Source organism: Lepeophtheirus salmonis, chromosome 4, assembly GCF_016086655.4.
Source record: "Lepeophtheirus salmonis chromosome 4, UVic_Lsal_1.4, whole genome shotgun sequence".
Lineage (NCBI taxonomy): Eukaryota > Metazoa > Arthropoda > Copepoda > Siphonostomatoida > Caligidae > Lepeophtheirus > Lepeophtheirus salmonis.
Genome location: NC_052134.2, coordinates 42,699,159 through 42,708,798, shown reverse-complemented (window position 1 = coordinate 42,708,798; position 9,640 = coordinate 42,699,159). Strand labels below are relative to the sequence as shown.

General features: G+C 30.7%; 2 protein-coding genes across 2 annotated transcripts; one reads left to right on the top strand and one right to left on the bottom strand.

Moving 5' to 3' along the window:
* Positions 1–2,284: 2,284 nt before the first annotated feature.
* On the bottom strand, positions 2,285–4,550 carry LOC121116009 (protein Asterix). Its single transcript, XM_040710201.1, has 3 exons — positions 4,379–4,550; positions 2,675–2,905; positions 2,285–2,613 (listed from the first exon to the last, which is right to left on the bottom strand). Exons 1-3 carry the CDS (start codon positions 4,426–4,428, stop codon positions 2,541–2,543), a joined length of 354 nt encoding a protein of 117 aa, XP_040566135.1. The 5' UTR covers positions 4,429–4,550; the 3' UTR covers positions 2,285–2,540.
* LOC139905091 (snaclec stejaggregin-A subunit alpha-like) lies at positions 3,104–4,343 on the top strand. The gene is made up of 3 exons (XM_071887486.1): positions 3,104–3,139; positions 3,627–4,012; positions 4,112–4,343. The coding sequence occupies exons 1-3, from the start codon at positions 3,104–3,106 to the stop codon at positions 4,260–4,262; spliced, it is 573 nt and encodes a 190-aa protein (XP_071743587.1). The 3' UTR covers positions 4,263–4,343.
* Positions 4,551–9,640: the final 5,090 nt, after the last annotated feature.

The following is a 9,640-nucleotide window of genomic DNA, read 5'->3' as shown; positions in this document are numbered from 1 at the left end:
CATTGGATTTAATAGGACTGCATAAATATCTTTCGTTCTGTTTCGGAGTTCTAAGGAAACTTTGAATTTTCCCCTGTTTTAATCGTTCCTTTTTAGAAATAGATAAGTCCGAATCTTTATCTGGAAGGATGCCCCATTTATTTTCTTTGACAGATACTTTTTTTCTAGAGAGTATGGATGGACTACTAGTATTTAAATCATCTTGAAAATCCGCATAGCAATCGACAAAAACATTTTCCAAAGACATATGTTTCTTCTTGGATATTATTGGAGATAAAGGACGAGACTTTGGGACATCCACATCCTCTTCTTCAATAAAATCCGGATATTCTGTTTCAGGAATCACGTCTTTGACAATTGGAATCTTTTCTCGTTCTTCAATAAGATCTGGAGTTTCAGGAACATGAATCGATGTTTTCGGATTTAGTTCAAGGACACTAGATCCACGAGATCTTCTGGATTGACTCGACGCAGAGGAAATGAGCCTTGAGTTATTGAACTTAAGTGGAGAGAAGGGTTCTTTTTTTATATCGATCAATTGTGCTGGAGGGGAAGGTTGCATGACATTCGAAAAGCGATGGGATTCATTGATTTCATTTAAATTAAGGACTTTAGTCGTTTTTAATTCTGTGGAACGTTGTTGTATGATGTTAGAGAAGGGTTTGGATTCACTGATGTCATAGGAATGTTGGACTTTTGTTTTTTTTAATTGTGTGGAATGTTGTTGAATGATGTTAGAAAAGGGCTTGGATTCAGTGACTTCATCAGGGATCTTCTTGGAATGCATGGGTAGATCAAGGACATTTGATACAAAGGAACGATTTGGTTTTTTGAACTCTTTAAGTGGAGACGAAGAGTGTTTTCTTTTAGACGGGGAGTGTTCTTTAAACGTCAAATCAAACTCTGTACTACTACTAGGTGAAAAGGCCCTCATAATGGGCGTTGTTTTATGGGAAGGAACTTGAGGGTCTACCAATTGAGATGGAGGAATATTTTCTGCATTCAATAATTTTCGATTTCCAGCGGAACGATCCATCCGTCCTCGTCCCTCAGCGTTAAGATACGCATCCTTATTATCCCATGTTCGAAGAAACGTATTATGCGATGAAAAAGAAGCCCAAATCAGTTGATTGGCCAAAGAAAATCCAAGATATTCCAACTCCAAATCATTCAAATCCCCAACGAGGCGCTTTCCATCATTTAGTAGACGATCCACAAAGGAGCGATCCAATTTATGAATGTATTTCTCACTAAATGCATTAAGTATGTTGATTATATCCATTCGATGTCGTTGAAATGATTTGGCAGAATTCATTTCTTAATTAAATAATGAAAATGACTCAACTAACAATCACTGCTATGCTCATGAAAATTGAAATAAATGAAATTCCGCCTAAAATAAAATAACAAGACATTTAGTAGTCAAAATATATAAATATAATCACGCAACCTACTCCATATATTTTTTATGTAACTCATTAAATTACAACTATAAGAATAATATAAATCCGAGCCAAATAGAGACATTTCATTCATCCTAATTTGTTCACCACAATAGAGAAAATTTACTTATCAATCATAATTATGACCTATGCATAAGAAATATCTCAACTAAATAACCCAACGGGCAAACAATATGGTAAATAAACATTCATCTATTTATAAGGCTTCCTGAATAATCTTACATTGATCAAAACATCAGGATCATACTTCTTATGTAGTATAAAAGTTGGTATTTTGTACAATAAGTCAAAGAAGAATTAAACCATTATTAATTTAAACAAATATTGCATATTTCAAGAGGGGGCATTTTGATTAATCTTACATATTCATAAGTTAATTGGATTGTTAATTCTTGAATTAATTACAATGAACAATTCTATAGAAAATGAATACATGGTACAACTTTATAGATTGTGGGGACAGAGCTTTAGCGCTACAAGTGTAATTTTATTGATTTAAAATATCGGCGATTAAAGTTGTCAAAATTAAAATATTCATAACTATGCAACATTTTTGTAATGTAGATTGTATCAAATGTATTGAGTACTTCCTTTTAGTTTTGGTCTAATAATATGGATAATTATTAAGCACAGTGATTAATAAATGAATGTGAGCTAAACATCTATCAAGCAAGGATGAAACGGGGTTTTCCCCTCTGTTGATTCCACTCAAAATGGGCGTACACTTAGAACTACTTACAAGTGAGAACGGTATGTATCTAACTAATGATAATCAACTACTTTTTTTTATTAGAAAAATAATATTCAAAATAAATTTAAGATTGAGTTTTTTTTTCAAAGTCGCCAATTTATAATAATTAATTAATTAACTATACATAAAGAGGCATATGAAATTTAATAGAAATAATAATAAAACGTAAAATAGCTCATAACAGTAACAAATTAATTATCATTTCAATATGAATAACTTTTTTAGGACCTAATAATAAAAAAATAAAAAGGGGATCTTCATCCAATATCCTAATAAGAATCAGGCCCACATTCCATAGAAGATGCGATTGAGTCTTAAAGTCTATATTACACAGTTCCAGGAATAGTCATTGGCTGCGGATTTTGAAGGTAGGACATTACAACAGCGGAAATGGACAACCTATTAATCACAAGATAACATTAGATATAGATGAATATTATATTATATTAATATTACTTACATAAAACTACTCATAATCTGTTTAGGATCGTCAGTTAGCTTCATATTCGTGAAACTAATACAAGAGCAATATAAAGCACACCAAGCACAGAACTTCATACGCATCATCAATGCACACATGGCAAAGATCATTCCTAGGACATTCATATAGTCAGGAGTTAAATCCTCCCCGGGTTGTGCTCCTCCGTTTGCATTATTTGTTTGTTGAATTGAGTTAAGAGGATTTGAATACCTAGAGAATGTGAATTTAAAAATATAATGTGACCTTGATTCTGTTTTTATTTTATATTATTGCATGAAATAGGGAAATAAAGGCGATGTATAAAATATTATAAAATCATTTCTAAGAGCAAATAGTCCTTACGCAAATCGATATGGTTAAAAATGCCTAAAATGTTAATGACTCTTAGAAATAGGAAGTGCTGTTCAGATGTCTCATCAGAAAACACCCCTTAATAATAATAAGGTAAAAAAGGAACAAGGAAGTAAAAGTTACACTTTCCTGTTTAGTTACGATCATAAATACAAAGATAAGTTAAAATACTTATATCTACTCATAATATGAGTATGAAATTAAAAATATCATAAGACTTTATAACCTTTACAATAATAAAAATAATAGATGGAACAGTCGGACAAAATGACTGGCGTGTCCAATCCACAATGAACAAGAAATAGTTGAGGAGAGTAATTGAAAAGAAATGGAAAATAAAGGTTGGTTTTCCGCGGACACAATGTACATATCCAACAATAAACATAAGTGACTTATAATCTCCGAGATCAAACGTTGTTTTAGTTTGGATTTAGCGAACCAACCGTCAAGTGGGTAATGAAAAATATATCAACTACATTAAATATTAAACTTTTGTCATTCCAGCAAAGATGCGTCTCATTATATCAACAGCTCTGCTATTCTCTTTGGTGATAAGCTCTGAGCAATCCCAAACTTTTAGAAGGGTTGTACAACAGACACCTTTTCGATTTGCAAGACAGTCGAGTTCCTCACAAGGGGTGTAACTACATTTACTCATGGATGTGCCCATACTGCACCCAACTTCACTGCAGATGATGGTTCACGATACATTCTGACATTCTTAAATGGTTGTAAGTCTTTTACAGCGCAACAAGCGGATGAGTATTGTCAAGGCAATGGAGGAAAGACCATATCACTGGACACAACAGACAAAGGTAATTTCGTGAACCAACTTATGGTAAAATATGCGCAAAGATACATTTGGACTGGAGGACGTATCAATCATGCAAGGTCTACCGTGACATGGCCATCCGGTTTGTCAGAAGGATATACTCGAGGAAAACGATTCTGGTCCCATACAGGAGGGTAAGAACCAAATTTTTGTAGTAAAAGCTAAAAGTGAAACATTGATTTTGCACTGAAATATATTGTCATTGAAATCTGCCATTTGAATTTCCTCTCCAGTTCCAGCCGCTCAGTCGACATTCCACAACCGGATAACAGAGATGGAAATGAGGTTTGCCTCGCCGTTCTTAATAACTTCTACGCCGATGGGGTAAAATGGCACGATGTGGGATGTACACATAAGAAGCCCACAATTTGTGAATTCAAATGAGTGACAAAAGAATCCTTTTAAAAATTTGTTATTTCTTGTTGTTAAATAAATTGAAAATATATTTTTACTTTACTATTCTAATTATATATAAAAAGATTACTCGTTCCATACATTACCTAATAACTTTATCCGCCCTTCTTGGGTCTCCAGAATGATTAGCACTCATTTTCTCAGCTCCTTCACCGGAAAATTGGATATAACCTATCAACTGACAATATGCAGCTAGCTCAGTAATAAATACAATGTAGGAGTTTATTCATGAGTAGCGACATCTACCTTGTCAAACACGCACTAGTCTTATATCATGATTCCATTCCATCAATTCTGTACATAATACTCACAGAGAATAATATTCAATATATAGTTATCAACTTATCTCTATGATAATAAAATACTGTACTGGGTAAATAACTCCATTACCTTTGACATAAACTATCTAAGTACCGTCAACTAAGAATATTCTGCATGGATAAGAGAAACTTATGTGGAAGTAAACATGAGTTTTTAGCAATGGTCAGGGATTCTTATGATATTATGGCAAAAGATCTGTCTAGACTGAAAGTAGAAACATTCTAATTTTTTAGTTACGGTAATATTATAATTTCTGATAGTAAAAAGTTAATTGAGTATTTAACCTAGCTAATATTTTTGAGATGTCCTACCACATAAAAAACTTTCTACAATCATTTACTTTTTTGGGCTACGTTTACAAAACTTGTTTAGTTTTTAGTTGTGAGGCATGTTGATGTTCGTTGTCATCCGGAACGCTTCTGTAGACGTTGTGAATAGTTTCATCAGTGATTGTTCTGTTAAGAACTTCATTCTGGACTATTTTTATTTATAAGTCGTCAGTTTTTTATAGCATTTTAGAATAAAAACTTCAAAGTTTAGCCATTCTCAACTATTTTTAAACCAATAACCAATTATAATTGGATGACTTGTTTGAAAACTGAATTATCATTATGTAGTATATGAATACTTAAACAAAAGTTGTAAAAGATAATATTGTATATATATATATCCTTTTCATTATGCCAAAATCATCCCAGATGATGGTTTATTTGTCCTATCAACATACTATTATCAACAAATGGACAAGAGAAGAAATGATGAAATCATCCAAATGACGATTCATTGTTTGTAAGATACTTAATTAATAATTTTGATGTACATCATTAAAAGCTTCCTTATATTAATTTGTAATTTGCATCGATTAATTATCACTAAATTAAGGGGATTATCCATTGAATACACATATTATAGTACATATATGGGTGGTAGCAAATAGTCTAATTTGAGATTCAATTTTTTCAAGAACCCAAGAGTCTTAAATGCAATCTTTCTTTTTTTCATCCAGCTATACGCATGAATCATGTGGATTTGAGTCCTTAAAAATGTGGTATGATTAAGGACTCAAATCCGCAGTAAGAGAGAAAGTAAATTTATTAATAATTAGCGACCCCAATATTAAAAGTGCGGGAATCTGAATATATTTCGTTCTCCCTCCAATTTTTTTGTTATCCCTAATCTTTTTTTATTTTTTTATTCGACACAACTAATAATTTATTTTAATTAATAATGATATTGAATTATGACAACAGTAAGAGGTAATTTTAAACCTCATTTAATATCTATTTGATTAAGTACAATTTAATATATTGTTGATGTATAAGTAAATACTGAAAGTAATTGATTTTGGGTAGCGTTGTTCAGGATTAAGCCAAAAAAAACTTACTTTTTATTTTTAAAGTAATCAAAAACTTCTTTATTTATATCTATTAACAATCCTATTTATTTCATTTTTACGTATCATTCGCAAGAATGATGTACTACAATTACTTACTGATCAACGTAAAAAACAAATCATTGGCAATTATTTGTATTTTTGAGTCGTGAGAATACACTGTTATTAATCAAAACAAGATTTTCAATATACAATCAGTTGCTTTACAAGGTTTGAATTAGAAAACCACGAACTGTGTTCTAAAAATAGATTGTAACCTTTTAAATTATATACTTATTGTGAATGTTTTAAGATGAGGACAGCTGTTCAACCAAACTGGTTTTTGACAAAACTTGATTTTTAATTCTACCGGAAGTATTTGTTTTAAAAATAAGGTTATTTTTTATTAGAATTTTACAAAAGAGTATCTGTTACACTTAAAAAAATATTAAAATCCTTGAAAATTTAATTTAATTTCACGGAAGTTTGTATGACTTTTTATCTTCAAAACCTCCTACTTAAAGTTACAGGTAAATATTCTTATACGTAAAAAAAATAGACCATTTATTTTTAAGAACTTGGAATTAGGTTGTGTTCATCATTATTTTTTGATGATGCAGGGGTGTCCGCAGGATTATATATTTATATAAAAAATCCAAAAATTACGGAAAAAAATTAAATTAAAAAATAATATATCAATATTAAATTTATGGAAAAAAATTCATATATTAAATGTTTTTGAAAAAAATTTCAAACATCCGTAGCTATTCTCAAAAAATAAATTTTGTTGAAAAAAAAAAAAGTCAAGAACTGTTCACAAAAATTTAAATTTTTTGGAGAAAAAAATTCTAATTTTAAATTTTCTAGTAGGAATCAAGAATCCCTAAATTTGGGGGGGGGGCTACTCAACTTTTTAAATCTTCCAGTCCTCCTCCTAATGACGCCCATGTAAGTTGTGAGCAATTTCCAACATTTATTGAATAATAGTTCAATACTTTGGAAGAATTGGCTAACTACGACCAAATGATTTTGGGTCCTTTTTTGTTGTTTTTTTTTTTTTTTTTTTTTGAAATCGTAAGTTTGCGATATACAATGATTAAGATACGACGTTAAAAGAGGAAAAATTACTCAAACACATTTAATTTCTGCGATATAATTTTAAAATATATATTTTGGGATCAAGGAGTAATATTTTCCCTCCTACAAACAAACAACGTTTATCACCGCATTACCCCTCTAACACAAAAACATACCAAGTATTTGGTCGTTAGCTGTCGTCCTTTCTGCTTCTTTCATCCTAATTAGTAATGATGAAAATCTTGTGTATAATGGGTATGTTAAAAGAATCGAAAAGACAATTTAAAGAATGTTTTGGAGGAGAAACAACGTATCATTAGTTCTGCTACAATCGGGTGTGATAAGGGAGGACGGAGAAAAGGAAATAAATAAGAACATTTGCTATTTAAAAAATCCATAGCTATTCATATAAATTAAACTTTTTGAAAAAAATAATTCAAATATTATATTTTCTAGTAAAAAACAAAAATTTCCTAATTTTAGTCTTATAAAAATTTATGAGAAATATTTACAGATATTCCAAAAAAACTAAATTTTTTGCTCTGCTGCATAATTTACCTAAATGACGAAAACATTTTCTAGTAAAAAATTTCCTAATTTTCGTCTTATAAAAATTTATGAGAAATATTTACAGATATAAAAATACAAAACCAAAAAAACTAAAAGTATTTTGACATCTCGGTAAATAATTTTGCGGTAAGGTAAATTTTTTGAAAAAAAAATTCAAATATAATTTACTAATTTTAGTCTTATAAAATATGACAGAAAACATTTTCTACTAAAAAGGTCAAATTCCTAATTTGGGGGACGGGCTACAGCCCCTCCAAGACGAGGACTGTGGACGCCCTATATACTAGATATGAAGAAGAAACATATATGTCTATTAAAAAATGAATAATGATGCCAATTAGATGACATATTTGTATAACAATCCATGAGAATTTCTTGTTATCCTACCTACATAAAGTAAAAAAAAAAAAAAACTTGACAACAATGCCTTTATTCCGTTCTTGGAAGGGAAATATTTCCTTTCAGTACATTGTCTTCCTCTATAAATATTTTGCTTTAGAGAAATAGTAAGTGTAATTAGTTATTCTTCTTGGTGTGACCTCTTTTTCATACCTACCCTTTTCTCTTATTGATGCTTTACCTTCTTTGTGGCCTTCTCTGTTGTACCACCTACCATGCATTTCAATATTTGAACAAATTCCAATGTTGTTTAAAAATAGACATAATGGAAAAGCTGTCTTAACAGAAAATGAAATTGAGATGGGATGGGATGACGACTTTGAAATGTTTTACATGTCAAATTTAAAATATATATTTGTTCAAAAAAAAATTCTGCATTCTTTTCTTTATGGCATAGGGCTCAGGTGTTGCTGTTCCTTGATTTCATGGGCAAACTGCTAATTGGATTTATGTCACTTTTATTTCATTCAAATTGAGTTGTAATTGGAAATAATATATATATTTACAGGTACGTCAGTAGGGGGTAGGCTGGAGTGAATGTAGCCCCCCCATTAAGGAATTTTGTTTTTTAGGGAAGCAGATTATTGCATTAGTTAATCCCTTTTTCCCTTTAATATTTCTTACAACATTTTCATCCAATAAGACAAATTAATTAGAATGGACACCCAGTAGAGAAAAACACACAATCTGGCAATTAGTTATTTTAATTTAAAGAAAAGAAAACTGGGATACAGTAGTGGTCGTAGTTTCCTCACGATATCCTATTCAGTCCTGCTCTCATTGTGTTGAATTTGCGAATCCACATTCCCTCTCTGGTCAATCTCATCACTTCTTTATTTGGGGCACTCTTTCAATTATTTGTACTTTCATAAAATGCATCTTGTGGGTAAATGTAATCCAGTATCTTCTTCTTCTCTATTGATGTAATATATGTATATGTTTTTCTACTCTGTGTTTTAATCTTCTTCCTGTTTGGTCTACAAATTGGGTTCCGCAGTTGGGGTTTGAGCAAGTAATGCAATATATTAATGCAGTTGTCTCACAGTCAACTAGAAAGTTCCAACAGACTTTTGATTGAGTAGCACAGACTTCTTTGTTAGTATCTCGAAATGGCCAGCAATTTCCTTTTTTTGAAAATCGATCTGTAACTTTTGCAGAAATCCTCGTAACCAACAGACAAACAAACAAAAAGAGGCAATAAAACAAAAAAAAAAAAATCATAACCACCGTTCAACTTTGTTTACGAAAATAAAAAGGCCCAAATCTTCCAACTTTGATTGTAATTTTAATAATGATTGAGAGGAAATGTTAATTATTTAACATTAATAGCTAATTTGATTACATCTAACCAATGTTCAGAACACCGATTAGGAGAAAAAAAGGCAGAAATATCGACAGCTTACAAAAAAGACAATGTATTTTTTTTTTGTGTTCGCGAGGTAATGCTAAGATTAATAAAAATTTGCTTGCTATTACTTATCTTACATAAATATTGACACAGTATTTAGTGTTAGCTGTCGATGTTTCTGCTACTTTTTCCGATGTTTGAATAATAATGTATTTTTTATTATCAGAAAGTTCCAAATATAAAATTTTTTCAAAAAAAAGA

What these genes read in the sequence shown, in the direction of transcription:
- LOC121116009 (XM_040710201.1), bottom strand. Translation starts at nt 4,428, where the DNA reads ATGAGTGCTAATCATTCTGGAGACCCAAGAAGGGCGGATAAAGTTATT. An exon ending in AGGGCGGATAAAGTTATTAG is followed by an intron (nt 2,906 to 4,378) that starts GTAATGTATGGA and finishes CACATTCTCTAG; the next exon opens with GTATTCAAATCCTCTTAACT. An exon ending in CAGATTATGAGTAGTTTTAT is followed by an intron (nt 2,614 to 2,674) that starts GTAAGTAATATT and finishes TGTGATTAATAG; the next exon opens with GTTGTCCATTTCCGCTGTTG.
- LOC139905091 (XM_071887486.1), top strand. Translation starts at nt 3,104, where the DNA reads ATGTCTCATCAGAAAACACCCCTTAATAATAATAAG. An exon ending in CACCCCTTAATAATAATAAG is followed by an intron (nt 3,140 to 3,626) that starts GTAAAAAAGGAA and finishes CCAAACTTTTAG; the next exon opens with AAGGGTTGTACAACAGACAC. An exon ending in TTCTGGTCCCATACAGGAGG is followed by an intron (nt 4,013 to 4,111) that starts GTAAGAACCAAA and finishes TTTCCTCTCCAG; the next exon opens with TTCCAGCCGCTCAGTCGACA.